The sequence below is a fragment of the Leptonychotes weddellii genome, chromosome 6 (assembly GCF_054177405.1).
Source record: "Leptonychotes weddellii isolate Sample4059 chromosome 6, ASM5417740v2, whole genome shotgun sequence".
Taxonomy (NCBI): domain Eukaryota; kingdom Metazoa; phylum Chordata; class Mammalia; order Carnivora; family Phocidae; genus Leptonychotes; species Leptonychotes weddellii.
In genome coordinates this window covers 21,771,461-21,798,569 of record NC_138374.1, presented here as the reverse complement: position 1 = coordinate 21,798,569, position 27,109 = coordinate 21,771,461, and the positions used below count along the sequence as shown (strand labels likewise).

The following is a 27,109-nucleotide window of genomic DNA, read 5'->3' as shown; positions in this document are numbered from 1 at the left end:
TCTGTCTTCACATGGCCTTCTCTCTATGTGTCTTCATATTGTCTTCCCTCTGTTCCTGTCTGTGTGTCCAAATTTATCCTTATGAGGGTATCAGTCATATTGGGTTAGGGCCCACCCTGGCCCCATTTTAATGTGGTTACATCTGCAAAGACCTTATTTCCAAATAAGGTCACATTCTGAGATGCTAGAGGCTAGGACTTCAACATATCTTTTTGGGGGAACATAGTTCAAGCAATAACCTCCTAATGCAATTATATCATTCTTTGGACTTAAGCTTTCCAGATACAACTTGTTGTTCCTCTTGTGGAATATTACATTGATTAAATTGCCTCTAGTTCTTCAGCTATCAGATGCTTTTCCCTGGCAGGCTGATGTAATTAGGGAACTAATAACTGGATCAGTAAGGAAAAGAGCATTTTCTTTCATATTTTCCATCTGTTCCAGTGATTCATTTAGGGCTTTCTGTGTGTGTGTGTATGTGTGTGTGTGTGTGTTGCCACTGAATATGTGGTTGTTATGATATATGAGACCATGACACATAAGGGAAGAAGGGAAGGGAGAGGATCTGGACTGTTCTCTGCTAAAGGTTCAGGAATGTCATCCTTGCAGCGGGGGGCATCAGGAGGCAGGATGTGGAGAACAGTCTCATATATGTAACTCTGTATAAACAAGAAATTTTTTTTTTTAAGGTTTTATTTATTTGAGCAAGAGTGAGTGAGAGAGCGAGGGGAGAGGGACAAGCAGACTTTGTGCTGAGCACAGAGCCTGACACAGGGCTTGATGCCACATCCCTGAGATCATGACCCAAGCTGAAATCAAGAGTCAGAGGATTAAAACCAACTGAGCCACCCAAGCACCCCTAAACAAGAAATGTTTCTAAAGATGTTTATTGTTCAGAAAATCTATTTTAGTGTTGCATGAAGCACGTTGGGTTGAAGCCATGCAGGGCTATTTAAACAGCACGTGAGCTAATATGTTGCTTGTCCTAGGAAGGATTCACCACTATCCATGATGATCTCTGTGTAATACCATTTTGTGGAAAATCCCATATTGCTTTGTCTGATTCCAGGTCCCTCATGGAAAATATTGGAATTTTAATTTTTGGCCTTTTAAAAGGTAGTTTTAAAGGTAAATATAATGTATACATTATGATTAGAAATTATTATTATAAAAAAGTAGAATAAAACAGTGGCTTATATTACTATTGAAATATTATCCATTGTAAATAAATCTGAAAATGATAGAAAGCTTTAAAAAATATGTGTTACCCATAGTCCCACAATTCAGAAATAACCACTGCTAATATTTTGGCCTATCTCCTTCTGATGTGTTTCAAGTTTTTGCAATACTTAAATAAAATTAGTGTCAATGTATGCATGTTTTGCAATATATTTTAAAATAAATAATATATCATAAGCATTTTCATATCATTAAATGATCTTATAACACTTACTACTGAATGGTTGCTTAAATTTCTTTATTTCTCTTTGAGTATTAGAGCTTTTTTAATTACTAAAGTAATGCATGGTCCTAATAATTTTAAAGACCCAAATAACCAAAAGAAAAACTACCGATGGCCTTCAGTCTTACCCTTGCGGAGATAACTAGTAATAATATTATGACATATATTGCATGGCAGTGTAATTGTCTGAATTTCTGTCTTCCACTGTTCATGGTGTTTTTAACCTTTGTAATTCCAGCCCTTAGTTCAGTGCTTAAAGTATAGTGGTTTCTTGATACACTTTTAGTAGGTGAATGGAGAGCCTGCAAGGATCCAGCTTGCAGTAGAATAAAATTCATTCCAGACTCAGCAACTTATGTGGATGGAGAGACAAGGTAGCTAACCAAAAGCTCTTAATGAATAGGAGCCTGCTCTTTCTGTTCATCTGAATCAGCCTCTAGGCAGAGAATTCAATTTAATTTTTCTCCCATCAGTCAAGCGGAAGAGCTGAAAAAGCAAAACCAGAGACAAGGGAGGCAGGAGGTGGAACAGGCTTGGATGAGGAGATCAGCAGCTGATCTCTTGTTCTTTCTCTGTTAGGAAGAGCATGAGATGAGAGGAGTCATGCTTCTCCCAAGGGTGAGTCCTAGCAGGAGCTGTGGTGGAGGCATTCTGCTGCTACTGGATCCTCCATGATGGAAGGACTGATAATTTCTCTGGAGGATTGAGACTCCAGCTGTGTCAGTGTGACCCTCATGGTTCTTCCTGGCTTGTCTCTAGAGTTTGCACCAGAGAAAGACATAATCATGCTGGGTTTTATTTGAAGGGATTTGGAGCTCTGCTTCTATGATTGGAATCTGGGCTGACAGAGAGTCTGGTATCTTTGGGTTATAGAAGGTTCCAACCGAAGTCTCTTCTGTGTTTAATTGGGAAATGTGTCTTAAGTCTGAGCATCTGTCTCTCAGACACCTGCCATGGGAAGGAGAGTGACCCATTTCTTAAAACTCTGCATGGAAATCTCAGTCCTTGCAAAAAAAATATAAGGGTATATTCTTTCCAATGCAATGGTCTGGTCCTTACCAACTCTCTCCTTCCTCCCAACACCCTCCCCAATATAAATATACATACAGATAAATATAGGATCAGCCACAAATAGTTGGGTGTATAGAAAGAGAGACAGACAGGAAAATGGGCAGACAGACAACCTCCACCTCCTTTTAGCCAGTGACAGTCATCACATCTCTGCTTCCTCTTAAAAGCTTCCCCATAAGCCAAGTTCAAGATCTTAACCATATTGACACCTTTGTTCTTATTGTTTTCTTCACCCTATAAAATCTCTACCCACCTTCTCTCCTGTCTATACCACCTATCTCCAAAGGCCTAGCTCAAGCTATGTTACTCTAGGAAGGCTCATTGTTCCGTTTCCATTCCTGTTAATCTTGCCCATTTCTCAACTTCTAGAGCTCTAACCTCTGGCCCATTTTCCCCTTTGGTGTGGTGTATGTATATTTGGAGAGTCATCTGTTTATAAGTTGAGAGATGGGCAATATGGGCTAAATGGGCTAAAACTTCTTTAAGCCCCCCAAGGCTTACTTGAGATTACCAGGAGTTCATTCAAAAATTATTTCTGTATGAGTTGCAAGATTATGGACTCAGAACGTTATAGATGGCAGCGTTACCTGGGTGTGGTATGCCAGACAGCACTCCCTAGGGGAACAGTACTGGGGATGTGATAATGGGAAGATACTTCATCTGACCCCATTTCTATAAACTTAAGGCCCATCTACTTTTGCCTTTCCCAATTTCCCCACCTGTGAAAGTGTGAAGAACATAAATAATAGAATTTTCATTATAAACTAGGCACCATGATTCCATGGAAGAAGACGGGAGCCAGGCATCAGAAAACTTAAATCCTAGTTCTTTTGACCAAAACTTAACTTCCCCAAGACTGAGTTCATTAACTATGAAACAGGAGGTTTGTGTGCTCACCTGTATATGTATTCTGTAACCACTGATACACAGAGGTGAATTGGGCATGATTCCTGCCTCTCTTATGACTCATAGCCTAATGGCAGGAGGGACATGCCAACCAGTATTGCCTTGGAGTGAACAGCTTCTTAGAGGCAGACAGTAAAAATAGTGATGGTACCTGAAGGGAGTGGTTGACTCTCCCTGGCAGATCAGAAAATGCTTGAGAGCAAGGATTCAAGTAGTCATAACTGCCTTGCCTTTCAGTGTCCTTGTAAGGCTCAAATATATGTGAAAGAGCACTGTAATCCACCTATTATTATTATTATTTCCATTATTTCCATTATCAGTCAGAGCTATTATACTTCCAGGCATACAATTAAAAATAAACTCCATACTTTTGGCTAGTCTGTGATAGGAATGTTGGCCTTTCTCTTATGTGTTACAAAGGGGTCAGATTCTACATCCATAAAGTAAGTGAATGTGGAATCTGACTTTATTAGCCATGCTGGGGGTTCTTCTTTATTTTTCCAAAGTCTTGAGGCTCTTCTAGAATTTTTTTCTCATTCCATGAGTTACTATCCATTCTTACGTGCCTATTTTAATTATTGATTTATTCAACAGATATTTGTTGAACTCTTTATATATATTGAAGGAATATAAATACAACTAAATAATACAGATGAATCTGAAAGACATAACCACGTATTACCTCATGATAAGTGCTCAGTGGAAACCAAAGATGAGTGCAGTGAATTGAGAAGGGAGAAAGATGAGTGGCTTGAAGTGGTTGGAAAAGGTTGCGTGGAGGGAGCCACCCACGCTTGTGTAATGCTTACTTAGGAGTAAGCATGGCCTTATCTCTGTGAAGACCTAGGACTATAAACAAGCATGGTATCGTTATTGGCAGTGAAGAGTCCATTTCATTTAGATTATATATAGGAGCAGTGAGTGATAAAACTTGAACAGCGCAATATTTTATATGTAATATTGGCTCAGATGCCAGCTGATGAGTATTTTTACATGTGTTTTATTTCCCTGAGAATCTACCTCTTCTTTATCTTCATGTCCACCAGAGTGCCTTACATGTAGGAGCTATTCAGTAAATAAATTTTAAATAAATTTTGCTGAATTGTTTTGAATGGAGCTAAAGATATCAAGGAATTTGAAGAAAAATGAGAATTTTATGAAAGGCTTTACCCCTGAAGGAGAGAATGATGGTTGGCATCAGAAAGGATTTACACTCAGCTCAAAATCATCGGTCGATTGGATATATGTTGAGCACCTACTTGATGCAGAAGTCACCATGATAAGCATGACATGGTCATATTCATAGCTTTTATCTAGATAAAATGGATGCCAACTCAGGTCGGCACTCTGGTACACTAGAATGTCCTTATCCAGGGGGATGCCACGTGTATTTCTGTTGACCAGTGAGTGTCCTTGATGCTTATGCTTTTCTCACTTCATTGTTTTGCAGCTCTATAGCTCCATGGACTTTGGAAGACGGTGGCAACTCATGCATGAACGCATCACACCCAACAGGTTTTACTGGTAAGCCCCAGCCGCAGACCCATTACCCTCTTGGATACAGAATTATCAGAGAGCATAGCACTCAGGATAATACTGGAGACACCTTCAGCACTTGAAGACACATGTCTTCTAGCCCTTTGCTACTCGGTGTGGTTCACAGACTGGCAGCATCAGCATCACCTGGGAACTTGCTAGAAATACAGAGTCTCAGGCAAGACTTCCTGAGTAGGAGTCTGCACGTAACACAGTTCCTAGTGATTCAGGTGTACGTTAAAGTTTGAGAAGCACTGGGCTAGGGTGCTCCATGAGAAGGTCATGACCAGGTGCTCTTAGCTGGGTGCTAATCTCCCTTTGTTTGGGAAAAGTATATATTTTGTGTACCTATTCTAAAAGCAGTATTTGCTAAAGTGTACTCTGAAGAAAACTAATTCCACAAAATGCTTCTCCTTTCTTAAGTGTTTCTATGGTCAAGCAATTTTAAGTAATGATTATTTAACTCTGCCTTACTGAAGATGCAGGGTTCATGTTAGGATAATTAAGACTCTGGAGAAACCCAGAGACTGAAGAGGCCTCCTAAACTTATTTCGCTAAAGAATCCTTTTCCTATGTCACACATGATAAATCCTTCAGAACAGCTTCTGTGGAGCACATTCTGAAAAGCCTTTTTTAAAAGTGAGTATATGTTCCAAGTGGAAAATTAGCCCTCCCCCTATCAGAAAGTGTTTTTATTAATTGGTCTTCCTTTATACGTGTGTGCTATTTTTACCTTGGTTGTAGCAAGCTAAACGTGGTTTGGTATAATTTTATATTTTATTCTTCCCTGCTGCAATGTGAAAAGGCTTCTTACTTGTATCTTGCTTTCATTTCAGCAGAGGTATAGCCAAAGGAATAGAGATTAAGAAGCATGCACCCAAGTGTTTAATATGCTTAATTATATGCTTAATTAAAACAAAACCAAAATTAATCTTTGAAAGTAGTCCCTATTTTCTCTTTTTAAGCACCTTAGTTCAGTGCCCTTAAAAAGTCACAAGATGGCCATTTTTGTCTTATATAAGGTGGAGGTGATGTGTGTGTGTGTGTGTAGTGTGGATGGTGATGAGTACTTTGTACATACATATATATATAGTCACACCAACATCTTTGGAAGCAATGGCTCCACCCAGTCCCCTGTGTATGCACAAAACTGTGACCAAAATTCAGAAAGATAACTGCAGAAGCATTCCGTGAGTACCCAGTGTGTACCAACCTACTGATTGCACACAGTGAGTGGGGGGTAGTGCTCTTGACTCAACACCTGGACTATCCCCACTTATTTTGCCCTTTTCAGACCAACTGTTATTAGGTCTGTACTGTTATTACACTTATTATTGGGTCTGTATTTAGAACTATTAAGATTTTTTAATAGACTAAGGCAGAAAAAGGAAGTATTTGTTTCTCTGATATTCTAGCTATGTGACTAGAGCCTTTTGCTCAGCCAAGAGGGACCAGTTTCTTGGTGTGCCATCACTCACAGGTCCTTCAAAAAGAAAAAAAAAAAAAGCCCTCTGCTATTTCTGGAACAAACTCTTGAGATGGTGAGGCTGTTGGCTGACTAGGAAGTCGAGTTGATGGAAAAGGAAAGTACAATAGACTGGATAAGCCTTGTCATCGTTTATGAGGGAAATTAAAGTAAGTGGACGAGGGGCAGCATTTTCCTATGTTTGGCAAAGAGCAAGAAGAGAAGGTTCCAGCTGCAGTCTGCCCTCCCTCTTCCTTTGTGTAGTGGAAAGAATAAATCCCCAGGTCCTGATAATTGTGTTTCATCTCTCCTGCACTCTGTGATTCTTTCATATACGCCCCCATGGGGAAATATAAAAGTTAGTGTCCATGCTGGCTAGCCAAGTGGTAGCTGGCAATCCCATCTTCGTAATTATCACTTCTTCGTTTCTGATGTATAATTGCCATGATTATTCTTCTAGGTGTCATAGGAGTTGCAGTGGAAGAGCTCACTTTACACAGACATTTTCTTCCCCCAGTGACAAAATCCATGTCTGTCTAAAGCTCTAAACCATTTGTGTTGAAGAGACATGACCTGTATGGGTTGGGAGTAGAAACATTCACTCGGAACCTCCTTGAGAAAAGACAAATTGTGCCTCTGTCTGGTGTAGAGCCCTGCTCTGGCTGACACAAGGACTCTTCAAGCTGTGATTCCCTCATCTGTGTAATGGGAACAAGATTCTTCTTGTCAATTTCATAAGGTTCTATAAAGGACCAGATATGATCCATTGGACATTTGTCACTTTCATCTCTTCAATTTCATATCAGATTTATCATTTGTATGTTGTAAGTCATTAAGAATTATGCTTTTTAGCATTTCCAAAGACCATGACACCTAAGTGATTCATCATTTTTCTGGGACACAAATTTGTATCCCATGCATGATGAGATTTGTATACCTGTGGACATCTTATAACAATTGATTGGATCTGATTTACTCGGGAAGATCCACTTCTCAGCCTAACCTCTACTGCCCTCTACTCTTTATTGAGTCATAATTCTTGTGCAGTGGTACAGCCAAAACAAATCAACAACAGAAAGCCCTAAAACTACTTGTCTGGGAGAGATGGTACAGTGGAGTGTTAGGGACAGTGGGGACACACTGGAGGGAGTGTAGGCATGCTAAAAACAAGACATTGAGATGAAGGATGATGTTAATACTTTTACCTTGTACGTAGACAGAGAGTGTACGTGCAGTTCACGAGTAATATCGCCCAGATATTGTTATCTATAATTTGGAGATTTGCAGTTGTCTAGGGATAGATCCTTCGTGAATGTAAATTTTCTTCTTCATTCTGCCTTCAGTTGATGGAAAATAGCACCTGGAGGGGATTTGTGGGAAAAACACTGTGATCCAGAAGTGATCTTTGCCGAGGGTGCAGGAGGAAGAACCGACCACACATGCCTCGTATTTGCTGTAATGGCCATGAACGTGTATTGGGAATAGCCAGGGGCTGCCTTTATTTTCCATTTCTTCCTTAGTGCCCCACAGTGCCTTTGAGTTAGGCAGGGCATGGGACATAATATTTATTAGCAGCAATTATAAAAGCTTCATCTGGAGGTAAAATTTTCTTTTTGAATTCCAGATGCTCTAACCCCATCAAGAGAGGTCACCTAGGAATCTTACATTATAGAGTGATTCAGCTATCCAGTGCATGCCCAAAGAATAGTACCGACTGACCTGAAAACTCCTTCTTTATATGTGACCCTTTCACTCATTTGATACCTGGTTAACAGGCAGATTACCAGGCCTGTCTTATGTTTCCATTTATCACCCCAGCTGCTTTAGCAATTATAATTTTCAAGCGGAGCACAAAAGTGGAATGTATGTCTTAACATAATCCCTTTCTTGTCTGCTTGGGCAAAGCTATCATGGGGAAAAAGTATGTGTTTTCTTTTGTTTTGTTTTTGTTTTTGTTTTTGTTTTTTAATATCCTACTGAGCTGCAAATGAATAGTATTTCCACTCTTCCAGTGGGAGATATTTAAGAGGCAGGCGCATTCTGCAGTGGGAAGATTGTTTTCTTTGCACATCCAATGTGAATACTTGCGGCTCACAGCTTTGCCTTTATGGCCCCTCACCCTCCCTAGGTGTTGCCTTCTTCTGGTATAACTTGGTTGGCCTCTACGTGCCTCTGCTCTGATGAAATTTGCTTGTATAGCCTTGAGAAAGAGAGAAAGAATGTCTCCAGTATCTCTTCTTATTAACTTCCCCTTCATTATTCTGTCTCCTGAAAGGTCGGGGTCTTTTTTGTTCCTATTTCTTGCCATCACTGCAGGAGTGTGTTCTGATAAAGTAATACACCCTAAGGTATCAGGGACTTTAAACTCTTAATCCTTTCCTGGGATGTTTGGGTTGCAACAATGACTGGTCTTGAGAGTAAGAAACCCTATAAGAAGTCAGTAGATGTAGTACTGGTTTAATTTATTTTAGTATTATTTTTATTTAAATGCAATTAGCCAACATGTAGTACATCATTAGTTTTTGATGTAGTGTTCATTGATTCATTAGTTGTATCTAACACCCAGTGCTCATCACATCACATGCCCTCCTTAATGCCCATCACCCAGTTACCCCAACCCCCCCACCAACCTCCCCTTCCACAACCCTCAGTTTGTTTCCTGGAGTCAAGAGTCTCTCATGGTTTGTCTCCCTCTCTGATTTCTTCCCATTCTGTTCTCCCTCCCTTCCCCTATGATCCTCTGCACTATTTCTTATATGAGTGAAACCATATAAGCTGATGAGTATTTTTACATGTGTTTTATTTCCCTGAGAACATACCCTCCAGTTCCATCCATGTCAATGTAAATGGTAGGTGTTCATCCTTTCTGATGGCTGAGTAATATCCCATTGTGTATATGGACCACATCTCCTTTATTCATTCATCTGTTGAAGGACATCACGGCTCCTTCCACAGTTTGGCTATTGTGGACATTGCTGCTATGAACCTTGCGGTGCATGTGCCCCTTCTTTTCCCTACATCTGTATCTTTGGGGAAAATACCCAGTAGTGCAATTGCTGGGTCATAGGGTAGCTCTATTTTTAACTTCTTGAGGACCCTCCATACTATTTTCTAGAGTGGCTGTACCAGCTTGCATTTCCACCAACAGTGTAAGAGGGTTCCCCTTTCTCCACGTGTAGTACTGGTTTTAGATCAGCCCTCTTTAGAGGGGCAGGAAGAAGTTCCCTTGAGGACTGCTCTTTTGAGCTGTTATGATGCCCAGTTGTAGGCTGATTAGTGGCTGGTGTGTAGGGACAGGCAGGGTGGGCTCCACGCCTCTATTGTACTTTGATAAGGTCAGTGTACTCACTGTAGATTTCTAGTGATGGTTTGTGCCAGCAGCTTCTCTCTTCTGGTTTTCAGAAAGGCCATGACGAGGAGGGTAAGGAAAATGGGAAAGTACAGAGGAGGTCCTAGGAAAATGCCTTTTAAAGGAGAAAGGGATGGCATGGAAAAAGACAATGGACTAAAAGACTTCTCATTACAATCTTGCCTTTCAAAGCTTCTTTTCTTCTTGTTTTCCCCAGTTTCTTTTTGTCTGCATATGCTCATTCATTTGTAGCCTACACACATTACATGTGAATTTCTACAATCTACTTTTGCTCCTCTTAATGTTCTATTATAGCAATTTTTATGTTAGTATAAAATCTTTATAACCATCATTTTTAATTGTCTATGCAGTATTTCATTATATAAAGATATGTGTTTTATTACCGTGTTTTCTTTTTATTGGACACTGGAAATGTTCACATTTTTGATTACCGTAAATAAGAGTTTCATTAATATTTTGTGCATATATCTTTAATATCTAGGATTGTTTTCTTGCACCAGTGTCTAGGTAGCCCAAGTAAGAACTTTGATTGTTTTTCCCAGTCTCAGCAGAGTGTCACATTTAAGTGATTATGACCCAAATTCAATACAGAAAGCATTTCAGAGCAATGCTGCTTTTTACTGAACATTTTCTTAAATGGGTTGCAAGGAAGCATTATATCACATAGCACACAGTGAGTCTTTCTAAAATTCCTTTGCCTGTACTTGTCTCCAAAAGTCCTGATCATCCGGGTTACTTTCTCATCTTTTCCTTTCTTTCTATAGGCTCTCAGTCACAGAGGCTTACTGTCCAAGCAGTGCCCTTCCAGAGCTCCTCCCCTTCCCCTCCCTTCCTCCCCAAGTATCACAGGCTTTCTTATGTATGGTGACCTACCCTCTGTCTTTACTTCTCCACCCATCACTCTCACCCCAGTCCTCTAGCAAATCAATGTAATAATTGTTAGGCACACATCCCTTAGAACATGGAAGAGGGGGATTGGTAATTGTTAGGGTTTAATATTTTTGGTTTGATCGTCACCAGAAGGGAAATAATTACTTCCAAAATACACACATTTTGAATATCTTTAAAACCTGTCATTAAAAATATTATCAACGTTGGGGCGCCTGGGTAACTCAGTCAGTTAAGCATCTGACTCTTGATTTCCGCTCAGGTCATGATCTCGGTGTCGTGAGATCGAGCCCTGCATTGGGCTCCATGCGGGTGTGGAGCCTGCTTAAGATTCTCTCTCAACCTCTCCCTCTGCCCCACCCTCTGCTCATGCTCACTCTCTCTCTCTCAAAAAAAAAAAAAAAAAAAATCAAAGTTGTGTGCTAACATACATTCCCACCTATAACATATGTAAAAAAATAAGTTTATTTATAGTTAATATTTCCTCCTTGTGGCAAGCAGCCTCCAAAATGGCCCCCAATGGTCTCTGTTGTCTGGGGACCATGCCATTGTGTAGTCCCCTCCCTTTGAGTTTGGGCTGAATTTAGTGACTTGATTCTAGTGAATAGAATGTGGTGGAGGTGATGAGGTGTCACTTCAGAAATTTGGATTAAAAAAGACAGTGGTTTTCATCTTAGGTGTGCTCTCTTGCTTGCTTGGCCAAAGCAGGCTGCCATGTTGGGAGCTGCACTGTGGAGAGGCCCATGTGGCGAGTACCTGGGGGAGGTCTCTAGCCAGTAGTCAGTGAGGAACAGGACAGCCTCAGTCCAGCCACTCAGTTCCAACAAAGAACAACTGAACCCTGCCAACAACTGCATGAGCGTACTTGGAAGGAGTTCCTTCTCTATTCATCCTTCAGCTGAGACTGCAGCCCTGGCCAACACGTTGATTGAAGCCTTGTGAGGGACCTTGAGGCAGAGGCACCCACTTGAGTCACGTTCTGATTCCTGACCCATAGAAACAGGAAGATAATAAATATTTGCTGCTTTTAGCTGCTATGTTTTATGGTAATCTGTCATACCACAAGTGTGCACTTGCCCTTTTGGAGAAGTGTTAATTTCACTTAAGGCAAAAACTCCCACGTGTCTGAGTCCTAGACCTACCCATCTCAGCAGAGTAGCAGTTGTGGGTGTAGAAGACATTGGGCAGAGAAGCAGGAGTTAAAAATGGGGAGTAATTACCTTGAGATAACATGGTTGGTGTGAACCCTCTTACACCTTCACCTCAATTTTGAACTCTGTAGATCTCAGCTGTTCTGGAATTGTATCCTATGTTTTGCTTCAAAAAATGGGCTCCTTTTATTCATCCAGGAACTCATTTAGACCCTAAAGTACAAGTCCTGAAGAACTACATGGCGAGTCATCTTTAGGCTCTTAATACATTATCCATGACAGAGACAGAGTTAAGGAACAAGCAGAATGGCTTGAGATTGCTTCCTGGAAAATCAAGGTCTTTTCAAACAGAGTTAACATTATGGGCTGAATTTTTGAAGCTGCCTCTAAATGTGCATCTATAGTTTTGCAAACACAGTCATTTGCAATCTCAAGTAATGGGATTTAGGCATCGACCTGATATAAGAGATCAGATTTAGAGGCCCTTTGCAAACCAGGGTATGCCACAAATAATATTTAATTCAGCTCTCCCTTACATTTTTAAAATGGTGCGGCAATTTATAAATGCATTACATTCAAAATAATACATGCAAGGTCAGGAGGGGAGATGTGAAAACCCAGCTTGCAAGCAGAAATCAGTTTCTACTTTGCTGGTGGGGGCTGCCCATGCTGTATGCCTGGTTGCATCCTGGCCTTGGAAGAGCTATGTTAATGCTAAGAGCAAATGCAATGCTCAAAAGCTATCCATAGTAGTCAGCCAGGGCACTGAGGAAGACAGAATGCTCACCACTTTGAATGAAATCAAGATGTGTTGGACTCATGTGATAATTATGCTTAGCACATATGTGTTCTATGAGCAACAGGAGATAAGGGGACATATGGAGCTATATACTTAATGACTTCTATTATGAGGAGAAGACATCATTATTTGACCAGGCCTTGGGATATCTGAAAATACTTGTATATGTTAAACAGAATTCAAAAATTAGCCACATTACTCACCTAATCCAGTGTAAGAAAAATTCCAGGACACGATGGAAATACCATTCCTCCTTCTTTCCCTAACCTTGGCTAGTGTCTCTGGAATGAGAGATACATGACTTCCAAATGCTTATTCCACCCATATGATTACGTGGAGGACATGAGAATATCCATTCAGCTCAGAGACTGGGAATCTCACTGATAAATAAACTTTCAGAGGAGAGCAAGTTTGATTGTCCTCACAGTGGGTGAGATCCGAGTCAGTTATTGTCCTGTGAGGGCTGGGTCAGGAGAGCCCCCACGTAGAGTAGAGCATCTTGACCACTGTAGTCTTCCTGAAGCCCAGATTGCTCATGCAGGACTTCCTCCTTACATGAAGAAGTGGGGAGAGTGTACATATGGATAGTAATGAATTGTTCTGCAGCCTCATGAATAGGGAGTATGAGAATTGGTGGGTCAGGAAGAGGCTTAGGGAGAAAAGGAAGAGAAGAATGGTGAGCTGAGCAGCCCAAGGAGAAAACACCAAATTGAAGGCTTGGAGGCTGTTTAAAATGCAGGTTGGATGCAGGGTTGTGAACAGGAGGAGTCACCCTTTTTCTCACTGAGGAAATGGAGGAATGTTCTGTTCCAGCTTGGGCTAGGGGTGTGTATTAGTCTGCTGGGGCTGTCTTAATGAAATACCATAGCCCTGGCAGTAGAAACAACAGAAATTTATTTTCTCACATTCCTGGAGGCCGGAAGTCTGAGATTAGAGTGCCAGATGCTCAGTTTCTGACGAGAGCTCTCTTCCTGGCATGTAGATGGTCACCTTCTTGCTGTGCCCTCACATAGTGGAGAGGGAGAGCAAACTCTGGTGGCTCTTTTTATAAGGACACTAATCCTTAGGGGTTAGAGCTTCAACATCTGAATTTGGGGGGTGGGCACAATTCAGATCAGCCCATAGCAGGGCGTCAAGCCGGGAACAGCTTGGAAAAGAATGTGAACTTTGTAGAGAACCTCTTACCAACAAGAATTCTGGAGCACAAAGGGCTAGACATATGGGGAAAAATGGAGAGGCAATGCCAGAACCACACAAATAATTTTAAAAAGAAACACTTTTTACTTTTTTTTTTTCTTCTGATTATAGATACAATGAAAGCTCATTGTAAATATTTAAGGAAAGGCAGGAAAATAAAAAGAAAATAAGTACCTGTAATTTCATTGCTCAGAGAATACCACTTAAAAAAATCAAGTACTTCTTCATAGACTTTTTTCCCTATTATAATTTTGAACATTAATATTTAAGTTTTCATAAGTGAGATCATGCTGTTTATAAGATTCTGTATCTTTTAAAAATGTACTTCAGTATTTTCCTGTACCATCCTCTACACTTTCCAAACATAACTTAAACCTTGTATTATTTGCATTGTATTCTAATTGGTGGATATATAATAATTTCATCATTCATTCATCATTTAACATTGATCTTGCTTCTAAACTTTTACTATTTTTTTTTTTAAAGATTTTATTTATTTGACAGAGAGAGACACAGCGAGAGAGGGAACACAAGCAGGGGGAGTGGGAGAGGGAGAAGCAGGCTCCCCGCTGAGCAGGAAGCCCGATGTGGGGCTCGATCCCAGGACCCTGGGACCATGACCCGAGCCGAAGGCAGGCGCTTAACGACTGAGCCACCCAGGCGCCCCTAAACTTTTACTATTAAAAAAGGCATTGGAATGTTGTTTTGAAAACCTTTAAGTAATTGTTTGTCTAAAGTGTGATGATTAGAATTTTTAAGGATAGAATACCAAAACAATATATATATATCTAATATTATCATGCCAAATTATTCCCCAGAAAGTTTATGCCAGTTTCCACTCCAACTAGTAAAATACCACTTCACTACACCTCATAAAAATTTAATTTAAAAAAGTAATCTAATTCAATATGCAAAAATGGATTTTCCTTGTTTTAATTTGCATTTCTTATCAGACCGGTGAGTTTAGACATGTTTTTAAGTATTTATTAGCCATTGTATTTCTTTTATGTGGCCATCTGTTTTTTCTTCTTCTTTATTATGAGTTCTTTATATGGTCTCTCATTTTGTTTCAATATTGTTCCCAGTTTGTTCTTTGGGTTTTAATTGCCTTATGATTTTTAACATACTTTTCAGTTAAAAAAATTGATCAAATCTTTTTATTTTTCCCATTATAATGTCTTCTTTTACTTCATGTTCAGATAGTGTCCTCAACCTGTGACCATGTGAACATTATTTGAAGTTTTCTGATTTGTAATGCAGCTTTATTAAATAATATGCATGATATATTTTTATATATTAGATATATACTGTATATACTATATACTATGTATATAGTATATAAATTAGGTAATATGTAGCATAAAAATACTGAGCACTCTCTGATATTATGCTTCAGAAATCTCATATTAATAGTTGTCCATATCATCTTGTGACCATATTATAATCAGTTTAATAAGTTAATCATTTTATTCATACTGATGGGTATTTTTAGAATTTATGGGATTTCTATTTTTTTTAAGTAAAATAAAATCCAATGAACATGTTCCCACTTAGTTCTGTGCACATGAACTATTTCCTCTGATGATTTCTCGCAAGAGAAGCTCTAGTCCACGTTAGGTACTTTGATGTTGGTGGCATTAGTCAGCTTTTATTTTACTGGATTGGTTGGTCCTCTGTGCCCTGAACTGGACCTTACTGTGTTTAATTATTGTTTATAACACAGCATAGTGCCTAGCTGGGCAAGTCTCCTCTCCTGCAAGACCTAACAAAATAAAACAAAAATAGAACCCTGACTTCTTTTTCAAAATATTCTTGGCTTATCTTACTCATTTATCTATCCAAATGAATTTGGAATCACTTTGTTAGGTTCCAAAATCTCCTACTCCCCCCCTGCCCCCCACCAAAGCAACTAATTAGACTATTGATTGGAATTGCAGCAAAGCTATGAATTCATTTGGAGAGAACTGGATCTTTTCCAATATCTGGTGTTCATTTTTGGCCACATGGTTTGTCTCTTCTTTTATTCCACTTCTGTGTGTTCTTCAGGAGAGCTGTATCATTTTCTTCATATGGGTCCTACACATTTCTAGTTGATGTTTTTTTCTGGACTTTTCACTTCTGGTGCTATAGTAAGTAAAGCTGTTTGGCGCACACCATCTCTCTTCAGATTGGCCTGATTGGACTGGGTAACCATGATGTGTGGCTGTAATTTGCCTGCATGCGTATTTGGTGCCATTCTTTACACTATAAAGAAAATATGTCTTTTAAACTTTAAGTGATTAGGAGAGTACGATGGGACTAGAGATTAATTCTTTTGGGGGTTTTGGGATCTACACAAGAGGAGAGCTCTGCTCTTAAAAGCTGTTGACAATTGTACTTGATCTCTGACCAATGCCCCATTAGTCCGAAGGGGCACCAGCTGGTAGACCCTACTGTTGCCTCCTGGCTGAATGCCAGTCTTCTCAGCCTGGCACATAATAAGTACATAATAAATATTAGCTATAATTTTAATAATGAAACAACTTATAAGATAAGCAGATAATTGGAAGAAGTGACCATCCTCAGTAATTCGGCGGCAAATAGCACTTAGCATCTCTTTGTAACTAAACAAGGTTGGGTGTGTCTGAATATCTTTTTCTTTTTTTTTTTTCCCACATTCAAATTCCATTGCCTAATAGTTGGTGTTTGCACTTCTGATCTGTTTTTCTGGCTGTCAGCATATGTCTATTATTATACGTGCTAAAACTATTTTTAGAGAAAATTATTTCTGGCTTGATGTTAATAAAATTAAATAAAATTTATAAGACCATAAATTAAAGATTGTGTTGTATCAGATGATGTGTGCTTTAACAGATGTGATACAGATGTTGAGACAAGTCCATGCGGATTGCCCAGGGACCATGGCCAGAAACGGGAAACACCAGAAGAATATTAGAGCAAATGTTGTCCCTCAGAGGCTGCAGGGCTCGGAATAGCCTGGTATGTTCAGCAAAGCCTTCTTGGAGGAGTTGGGATTGAGGAATCTTCAAGAGTGGGTCGAACTGGTGAGGAAGAAAGGGAGGCAGGTTTTCCTGGGAAGGGAGAATAATTGGAACAAAGCGGAGGTCATGTTTGGAGAGCAGTTAGTGGATCTGCTAGAATAGGGTTTCTCAACCTCAGCCTTGTGGGTATTTTGGTCTGGATGATTGTCCTGTGCGTTGTCAGAGGTTTAGCTGGATTCCTGATCTCTGCTCCATAAATGCTACATTACCCCTCCCCAAGTTGTGACAACCAGAAATGTCTCCAGCTATTCTGATATTGCCAAATGTTCTCTGAGAAGCAGAACCACCTTCCTGGGCTAGCCCCTGCCAGGGATAACCACTGTGCCAGAACAATAGGATTTGCATTGAGAGGCAATGAGAAATCAAACTGGAAGTAGACTTGATTCGGTTTGTGTAGGACCTCACATACCGGGGAAGTGATTTAGACTTGTCACTCTGGCTAATGGAGAGCATTCATCTTTTGTGTAGGTGAATGGCATGCATACATGTTTTATGAAGATTTATTAACATATGGTACTTTTTTTGAGATGCTTAAGTGCATTTCTGTGCAACTCACTGTCAGTAGATAAGCTACTGGTTTTTCTCAGGACAGATGCAAATCTTCTCAAGTATCCTGCTTCTGAGTTCCATTCTCCAATGAGAAATTATGGAATTGTAGACTTTAAAAAATATGCATATCTAATATATGATTTTTAAAAAAATAACACATTTTTATGTGCATTTCAGTTGATACAATGGCATTAAAATTTTTATTAAACTAAGGATTTAATCATTTTAACATGACATTTTTTATTCTTGTCATCTTATAATTATTGTACACATGAAAGCAATTTCTCACAAAATTATAGTTCTAATATGTGCCCATTTTGGATCTTCCTCTTTTTTTACTTATACCTAACCTGAACAGTTTTCTGTATGTATACATAATTTCATAAAGATCATTTTGATGGTGGCAAAATATTCCCCTGAATTGATATACTCTCATTTAGACTAAAGAATTATGGAAAAGTTAGAGTGGAAAGGACCCTGTCATGTTATGAGGTTTGCTGATTTCTCTGACAGTGCTCTTGAAAGCTCTATGGGGGTTCGGATAATTTGCCCCAGGGACTACATGATTCACAGAAAAGTCTATAAGGTGCTTGGTGATCAGTTCCTTGGCCACCCTTTTTTGCTTCAGCCAGAACTACTCAGCGTCTTCTTTTTTTTTAAAGATTTTATTTATTTATTTGAGAAAGAGAGAGAATGCACACACAAGAGAGAGCACAATCAAGGGGAGCAGCAGAGGGAGAGGGAGAAGCAGGCTCTCCACTGAGCAGGGAGCCCGATGAGGGGCTCGATCCCAGGACTCTGGGATCATGACCTGAGCCAAAAGCAGACGCTTAACTGACTGAGCCACCCAGGCGCCCCCAGAACTACTCAGCTTCTTAATTAGTTTTATACACTAGGGTTCTGCATACAATTTCCTTTGAAGATAGAAGACCATTTATTAAAGAAACAAAAATGTTTACAAAATCATCAATCTAGACTGGTCTTTTCATTTTACACAAGCTGCATATGGATGGAAGTCTTCTGGATATCTTTCCTCGGTGCTTATAACATCCTGACAAGTCCAGCTTCATAGCGTAGACACTGTTTCAATGGTGGCAAATGACATAAACCATTGTATTAGTGAGGACACTGCCTGGTGACCCTCTTCTCTATCCATGGGCTTACCATGTTTGGTGAAGAGACAATTGCCCACAGTCACATAAACATGTTTTTTTTTAATTTATTTTTTTTAAAGATTTTATTTATTTTTTTGACATACACAGAGAGAGGGAACACAAGCAGGGAGCGTGGGAGAGGGAGAAGCAGGCTCCCCGCTGAGCCGGGAGCCCGATGTGGGACTCGATCCCAGGACCCTGGGATCGTGACTTGAGCGGAAGGCAGATGCTTAACCAACTGAGCCACCCAGGTGCCCTAAACATGGTTTTGACAAGTGAAGTGCTAATTCACAGAGCTAGGTGGATAGAAGACTGTGGGGACTGGATTGGAAGAGATGGACGCTTTTGTCTCTGGTGGCAAATGGCACTGAGGATCTTTCATTCAGTCACACCCTAACTTGTTCTCATAGGGATGCCTAAAACAGGCAATTCTTTTAGGCGGTACTGTCAGCATAGTGCCTTTCAAAGACAGCAGTTTTCTGCCTGTGTACGTTTGTGCATTTCTGAATCTAGCAACTGGCAAATTCTACCACCTTGATCCCCTTTGCTTACAATGAGGGACAAAATCCTGATTCAAGAATCTATGCTGTTTCTCCTCCATTTCCCACACTCAGGGTATGTTATCCTGCCTCAGGCATCTCACTCTCGTTTGTCTTCGGGAACACAGCCTGGATGATGGATTAGGGGCAGGCCCCGCCCCTTCTCATCTCCCCACTGGCCCCCCTGTCCTATTCAGATGCTCTCCAACCTTTTCCTCCAGCATTGTTGAAGGGAAGCTGTCAAGTAATTTGGGCAGAACCGTGCACAGTGGGGGCAGAGAGAATGCCCCTGGGGGAATCCCTGCTCTGCCCACTCAGCATTTTGGATGGATGCAAGGAGACTCAAGTGTTAAAAAGGTCAGACCCTGGAACCAGGCTGATCTATAAAAAGCACCAAAGTATGCAAGAATTGCCAGGGAGCCAGGCCAAAAGCATTGTGGGGTTAAAATGGGATGGCCATGCACTTGTCCACGTGACTCTGAGAACGAGAGGTTCAAGATCCTGCTTCATGCATTTCTTAGCATTATTGCCCCGTTTAACAAGTGTCATTAAAAAAAGCAACAGTGAAATAGAACAAATGGAATTTGGTTTTATGACTATTTTGTACTTTCATGGAAGAGGAGATTTGGAACATGGATTGCATAATTGGGGGAGCCATGCCTCCCTCCTTCCTTCTTTCCTTCCTTCCCTCCCTCCCTCCTACCCTCCTTCCTCCCTCCTTTCCTTTCCCTTTCCCTTTCCTTTTTCCTTTTTCCTTTCCTTTCTTAGGATTTTTCCAGAGCAGGGAGAAACTCAGTAAATTGGGTAGAGAAAAATCTGTGACTTGTGATACATAGTGGGAAGACAGTTTGAGTAGGAGTTAGGGCTTCTGGGTGCAAATTCTGCTTCTGCCCCTGGAATGGAACCAGTCCTTGGGGGTGCTCAGAGATTGCTCAGGCCTTCTGTGTCTTCAAAGGGCTGTAGAATTCAAAGGGCTGACCAGAAGGTCTTGGAGGCTTGGCTCAGTGCTTCCCCACTAGGAGTCCATGATCCCCTTGGAGCCTGGGTATTGATCTCCGGCATTAGGTGGTAGCATAAGAGGAAATCCTGTCCACTCCTTTGACTGTCAGGGAGAATTTTGTTTCTCAGCTGATGGTCAAGGGAGAACCTGCAGTGGATTGACCTGAGGTGCTTATTAAAATGCAAATGTTTTGGTCTCACCTCAGAACTCTTGATCTGAATCTCTAGACCTGGACTTCAGGAATCTCCACATTAGTACTGTCTCCTGGCAACTCCTTTGTACCTTAGGTTTTCGAAACCAGAGAAGGTCTTTAGGAAATGGTTTTGAAAACCAGGGAGGCCAGTTAATGGACTACCAGGTGTTGTGCTTCGAGTAGTACAGACTGGGTCCCCCTTACCAAAAGTCTTCCCCTTTCTCTGCAGTACTTGCCAGCCCTAGTTAGAGACTAGTTGCAGCCAGTGGAGACACGGCCACCTCCGGGCATCTTTGGAAACACACGCGCTCCATGCTAAATGAGATAATGTATTTAGACGTGCTTTGAAAGCTGTAAGACATTATTGAAATGCCTTGTAACTGCAAAATGCTGTCTTGATGTTAGTCATTATAAAAATAATGCCTCTAGTTTTTATAAACACTATGGCACGAATGAGGTTATTGATTTTTCTCTGTGACCATTTAGATGTACTTACTGAGCAATTCTGTTCAAGACATGGTTTTGAGTACCTACTCTGTGAACTGTGTATCCATCTAAAGGGAAATAAAGGGCAGTTGATGTGGGTTGTTCCAGTTCTGAGCTCTCTGAAGTAATAGAATTATACATCCAAACCTGCTGCCATGTAATTTTGTGGTACCTTTCAACAATACACAGCAGGTACTTCCTCACCCCTTGATTGTGGCTTCATCCATGTGACTTGCTTTCTCCAATTTAGTAGACGTGACATTAGTGGAAGGTTTAAAGTACCTGTTACGTGGGCTGTGGCATGGTCGCTGTGGCTTCCACCCCCTCCCCCCAGGCTCTATCATGAACACAGGATGTATGCTGAAACCCCTGCCTCTGAAAAGAGCCAGTCTCTCCTGGATTCATAGCATGGAGCAGAGCCTCCCATGGATCCCAGCTGAGAGAAGCCAATCCTCAGCTGGCCTCTAGATGCATGAACACAATAAAGAACGACTGTTGTGAGCCACTGAATTTGGGGATGGCTTATTATGCAGCAAACACTAACTGATACAGTAGGACAAAGGAAATTTGAGACAAAGGGACAAATATCTTATACAAAGGACAATGGTGAAGTGACAGAGGGAGGTACAGCTTGTGACAGAGGGTGGCAGCAGTGAAGTCTTCACAGAGGAGGCGGCATTTGGGAGGAACCTGGAAAGATAGGTTCCGTTCCAATAGGCAGAGCTTGTGTGTGGGCTCCTGAGCCTGCTTGTGTGATGTGATGGCAGAAATTTCAGGCAGAGGAAGGAGCAGGGGGAGAGCTTCAAAAGTGGGGGAGCATGGGATGTGTTTAGAAAATTGTTAATAGTTGAGATTGTCAGGAAGTTCACGTTCTGTGCTTATGGGAGAAGAGATGCTGATAAGGCTGGAAAAGAAGATTAAAGTGATCGCTGAGAGGCCCTAAATGCCAGGTGGAAGATTTTGCAGTTAATACTCTACACCTTGAAGGGTTCTGCTCAGGGCCAGGGAATGCTCAGGACTGGCCCTTAGGAAGGTCATTCTTGCAGTGGGATGAAGGGCAAGTCACTGGAGACCAGGTGACCTGGTAAAAGGCTATTATTTGGAGCAGGGAGCACTGGAAAGAAGAGACAGAACTCTAGGAAATTCCAGAAAATGTGCTTTGCAATTAAAAGAGGAAATGAAAGGAAAAATAAATAAATGAGGAAAAGAACCTCCTGAAGAATAGAAAATAAATCCAAATCCTTCTTCGGTCCTAGAATATTGTTTAATGGTTTCTTAATATCTAAAAACTCAACTCGTACTTAGAAGTAAATGGACAAGTTATGATGACCACAGATTTGGGGACATTAGAAATAAATCTTTTAATGGATATTCAAATTCGGCATGACGTTTACACACTTTGTAGAAAGCCACGTTCTGGACTTAGGTATGATTTCCCCCAATGCAAAAAGGCACCAAAACAATGTTCTCTGAGTGGTTTTGTTTGTTTGTTTCTGTGGGTTTTTTTTTTTTTTAATTTTTTGATTTTTGTTTTTGGCATGGGTGTATGTTGTAGGTGGTGTTCCCTTGGTAAGTAGACTTTACGACAGAGGTTTGTGGTGTGTAGGAGGTTTACTGGGAGCTCTGAGGTACAACGTTCCCTTTGAGGGATGAGGGAACGTGGCAGGCAGGGAAGAGGTGGGGCTTCCATGCAGTTGCCACAGCTGATCCCAGGGGGCTACGTAGCTGGGATGGCCCTTCAGACACAGCCAGTCTTGTGCCAAGGGATTGGGCCTCCATACCTCCGCATTGACCGGCCATAAGATGAGGGCTGCCACTCAGGAAGGGGTGTGACCTTGGTGAGGTGGTTGTCATCAGCTGCGGAAAATTCCCAGAGGGCAGCTGAGCTGGGAGTCATCAGCCACACGTCGGTTTCCAACACTGGGGAGGGAATGCCTAGGACAGAGCAGGCTGCGGACGGCACACCACTGTGTCCACTTCGGCAGCAAGAGCGAGGTGTACTCCCGTCCTTCTCCTGTTCCTAAGAGGGAAGTGAGTTTTGATAATAACAGCAATAAATAACAGTGCAATACTAAAAAACAAGGTCAGAGAATAATAAATATGCATGTAAACATGACTATAACAACTTACCATTTAACATTGTGCTAAGTTCATGGCGCCCGTTACTACAACTCTTTTTAACAAGCACGCAGGCAGAACAACGTAGCGGCCCAGTGTTGGGTTGGCCACAGACCACTTGGGTTGGACTCATACTCGTACTGCTCATTAGCTGTGTGATCTTGGGCCCAGGGCCTCAGTTTCTTTGTTCACAAAACAATGGGATTAACACCAATGGGATTAACACCAATCGTCTGCTCCCTAGGGTTGTAATTAGTGTTCATGTGAACCAGAAAATAGGGGGACTGGTCTTTCCTCATTCAGAGCTGGTACCATCAAGTTTGGTTTTTGGTGTTTGTGGGAGGGTAGGCCGGAGAAGCACGCTGTAACCGAACCCCCCTCAGCAAGGGGGTGTCAGGTACTTTGGGGGTGGGAGAGTCAGGGCTAAAAGTGCAGTGAAGGGCAGAAGTGTGATAGGCAAGAGGGTGCAGAAGACTCTTAAGCTCAGAGTGTTGGCATGCCTCTCCCTGGCAAGGGTGACGCTGTCATACAAATGACAGAACCTAGGGAGTCAACACGTGGTACTGAACACCCACCCTTGGCAGTTTGTCCAGGGAAGCTCCATGCTTTGACTTTGCTCCATGCTGTGGATTGTGTCTATTTCGGTGGTTCCGTTCAGCCCCACCACAGCACCAGGCTCTGTTGGACACTCTTTGATGGAGGTGATGGTGTTTTAGGCTCAGAAATCTATCCCAATTATAAAAACTCGTCACTCCTGGTATGATCGCTGCACTGGCAAGTGGGTGAGAGCAGAGAGAAACAGCAGCGGGGGAGGTGGCCACAGAGAAACTTACTGTTGTATGTCATTAATCACTAATTGCTGAATGATTTTATTATATGGCAGCCATAAAATATCACTTGAGGTTTTACAGCCAGTTCTAGCTTTAAGAAAACAATTCCTTATGTCAAAATGACTATTAAATTAAGTGATTCCATATTAAACATCCTATGGACTCCAGATGATTTATGGGGCTGTGTAATGAATAGGAACCTTTTCCTTCCGGCTGCTTGGAAGAAATCAGCAGCCGTTTCTGGAACGGCCATTGACCTTGGGAGCCCAGGAGAGACAGGCTGGTTTCTAAGAGACACCTGGATGATTAGAGGGACAGGAGACTAGGGAAAGCAGGCCTAGCACTCTCATTTCACGGATAAGCAAACTGAGGCCAGGAGGTAAAGTAACTCACCCAGAATCACTGTGTAGACACTATCTGTGGTGCTGCTATTCCTAGTAATTATGTAGTTTTTCTATTGTTTCCAGCTGGTCTTATTGTCCCCATTCCCCATCTTACAGACTTTTTACATTTCACAAACAGTTTACAAACTAAATCTTGGAAACCTGTCTTGCGTGTTACCTCAGCGTAACCACTGCCGGGGCAAGGCGCGATGTCTTTCGGTGACACTGTTTGTATCTGTTGCCCTGAATTTGCTTTTACATGTTCCAGGCGGGGTAGAGCGGGAAAATGGCCTCAAACGAAACTGTTTTGGCCTAGCAGCATGTTTCCACGGAAGGGTTCAGAGCTTCATGCTCGGAGCACTACGGGGTCACTGAATACGTACCAGCACATTCCCTTCCTTCCGAGAGTCTATAGTCCAGCTGGGAGGCCTGACCACAAGTGTCAGACGCCCTGGTGTGCACCTGCTTGTGCCCCACGAGGCCGAAGCGGCGTGCACGCGTCCCGGGTGACGGCACTTGAGCTAAGTCTGGCCAGGTGAGACCTAGCAGAGCCAAAAGAAGGCGAGAGGAACATTTCAGGCGGAACAGCAGTAGGAGCCCGAGGTTTGGAGACAGAAGTCCCTGTGATGTCTGGAGGTGCTGGGAACTTCCGGCTTTCTGAAACATGCCAGCTCCTTGACCAGACCAGATATGGTCTGACTGTGAAGGGCTTGCCATCCGGGCAGAGGAGTTGAACCTTCCGGAGCTCATGTTGTGTCAATGTTTATTTTTGCTGACTTCTCTCATGACCTATCCACGGTACTTATCTCCGCTACTAGGTTAGAAACCTTTTCTAGGCAGCAGTCCTGCTAGGTTGTCTTTGTATACATTGCCTCCCGCAGTGTTAGCTACAGGAGTAGTTAGAGGCAAGAAGGCCGAAAGGAAGGAAGTAGGGGGAGACAGGACGGAAGGCAGGGCAGGGAGGGAAGCAAGTCAGCCAGTCGCTAGAAGAGCCAGGCTCAGCTCTGTGACTTTGCTGGGGTCGTCTCCCTCAGGGTGGCAGCTCTGGGCAGGCTGCCAGCTTCCCCAGCACCTGCAGATGGCCCCAGAGTGGTGCCACAGGACTTCTCCACTCACTAATTCGTTCTTTCAACAAACACGTGTTGAATGTCTACTAGGAGTCAGGCATTGTACTAAGCCCCGGGATGTAATGGTAAGCCAGGCCTGCGTGGTCTCTGCTCCCTGAGTACAGTCCAGTAGGGAAAACAGACGGTAACCAAACAATCGGAGAATTAAAGACGGGATTGCTTAACTGTGCTAAAAGCAATAAAGGACAATTAAAAGTTGCCATATGAATGTCAAAGGGACAGACTCGGCATAATCTGGGGTCTGAAAGGCCTGCTTTCACAGTGTGTGTGTGTGTGTGTGTGTGTGTGTAACCTAACCTAGTCAGAGACACAAACTCAGCAAAATCACAACCTGTAGAGTGCAGGTAGGAAATCTTCCTGCTGGGTCCATCGGTCTTAATCTATACATGAGGGACTATGACGAGGTTCAGTAGTTGTGGCTGCATCAGTAGTCCTGATACTAACCCAATTCTCCAGTTAAGAAACTGTGTGTTTGTGGTTAATTGCCATCTCCTCATTCACGTCCGCTTCCTTACCTGAAGAATGAGGAGTTGGTACCAGCATCACTGCTACTCTAAGTGTGGTCCAGGGACCAGTGCTGATCTGCAAACTGCCTCCGACCTGTGATGAGATAAGTACAGATAAGTACATCCACTGAGAATTTTTTAGAAACTTGTATAGCAGTTTGACATTCTGTGATATTTTTATTGCACTTACAAAAATATCAGTTTGCAGTAGTTTGGGAAAATATATTCCTCCACGTAGTTTGAAAATCAGCTACACAAGATGCCCTCTGAGAACTCTTCCAGCACGAAGAGCCTTTGTGTCTAATTGGGTGGGATGGAAACTTTTAGGTCAGCATTATAAAATACCCAAGGTGAGATCTAGAACCTGGAGTTGAGTGATTGTGAATGACAAGGTATTATTCTGGAAAAAACTCTTCTTCAGCCTGGGTCTCTGAGACCTTAGGCAGGTCAACTCTGGTGCACTGATAGAACCCGGAAGTCATCGTCTCATCAGAGTCAAATGTTGGTCATTCTAAGAAGATAGCCACATGTCCTTTTCTGGCAGAACACCTGATCTCCAGGCCAAAGATGAACACACCAGACCTAGCTCAGAGCATTCTCCATAAAAGAGGTCAAAGACAAAAGATAGAAAAATCTTATAAACTCAAATGACCACATATATATGTACTTGTTGTTCTTCTTAATCCATTTCACTCCCATCAAATTGCTCAAAAGCTACTTTGATTTATAAATGGAATTTAGGAAGTGAGTAGTGTGCAATATAAGTAATTTAAACTTTGAAAAGTAGCTTCCATGAAGCAGAGTAAAGGTACTTAAGAGATTTCTATTTCCCAAGATCCTAGAATACAGTGAATTCAAGTGTCTCTGTTTAACTGCCATTATGGATGGTCCCCTGGGTAAATATTGTGCTTTATAAAAAAGCTAGTACTCGGGGCACCTGGGTGGCTCAGATGGTTAAGCGTCTGCCTTCGGCTCAGGTCATGATCCCAGGGCCCTGGGATCGAGCCCTGCATAGGGCTCCCTGCTCTGCGGGAAGCCTGCTTCTCCCTTTCCCACTCCCTCTGCTTGTGTTCCCTCTCTCTCTGTCTCTGTCAAATAAATAAATAAAATCTTTAAAAAAAAAAAAGGCTAGTACTCAAAAGGGTTTTTAAAAAAATTAATATTCATGGGCGCCTGGGTGGCTCAGTCGGTTGAGCGACTGCCTTCGGCTCAGGTCATGATCCCAGGGTCCTGGGATCGAGTCCCACATCGGGCTCCCTGCTCTGCGGGGAGCTTGCTTCTCCCTCTCCCACTCCCCCTGCTTGTGTTCCCTCTCTCGCTGTGTCTCTCTCTGTCAAA

The 27,109-nt window shown here is 41.9% G+C and overlaps 1 protein-coding gene across 1 annotated transcript in view; it reads left to right on the top strand.

Moving 5' to 3' along the window:
* SORCS3 (sortilin related VPS10 domain containing receptor 3) overlaps positions 1 to 27,109 on the top strand; it is a 575,638-nt gene that overhangs the window by 362,594 nt on the left and 185,935 nt on the right. Inside the window, exon 5 of the mRNA XM_081823577.1 lies at positions 4,890 to 4,963. Coding sequence (XP_081679703.1) covers positions 4,890 to 4,963 — 74 coding nt within the window. The remainder of the gene's footprint in view (positions 1 to 4,889; positions 4,964 to 27,109) is intronic.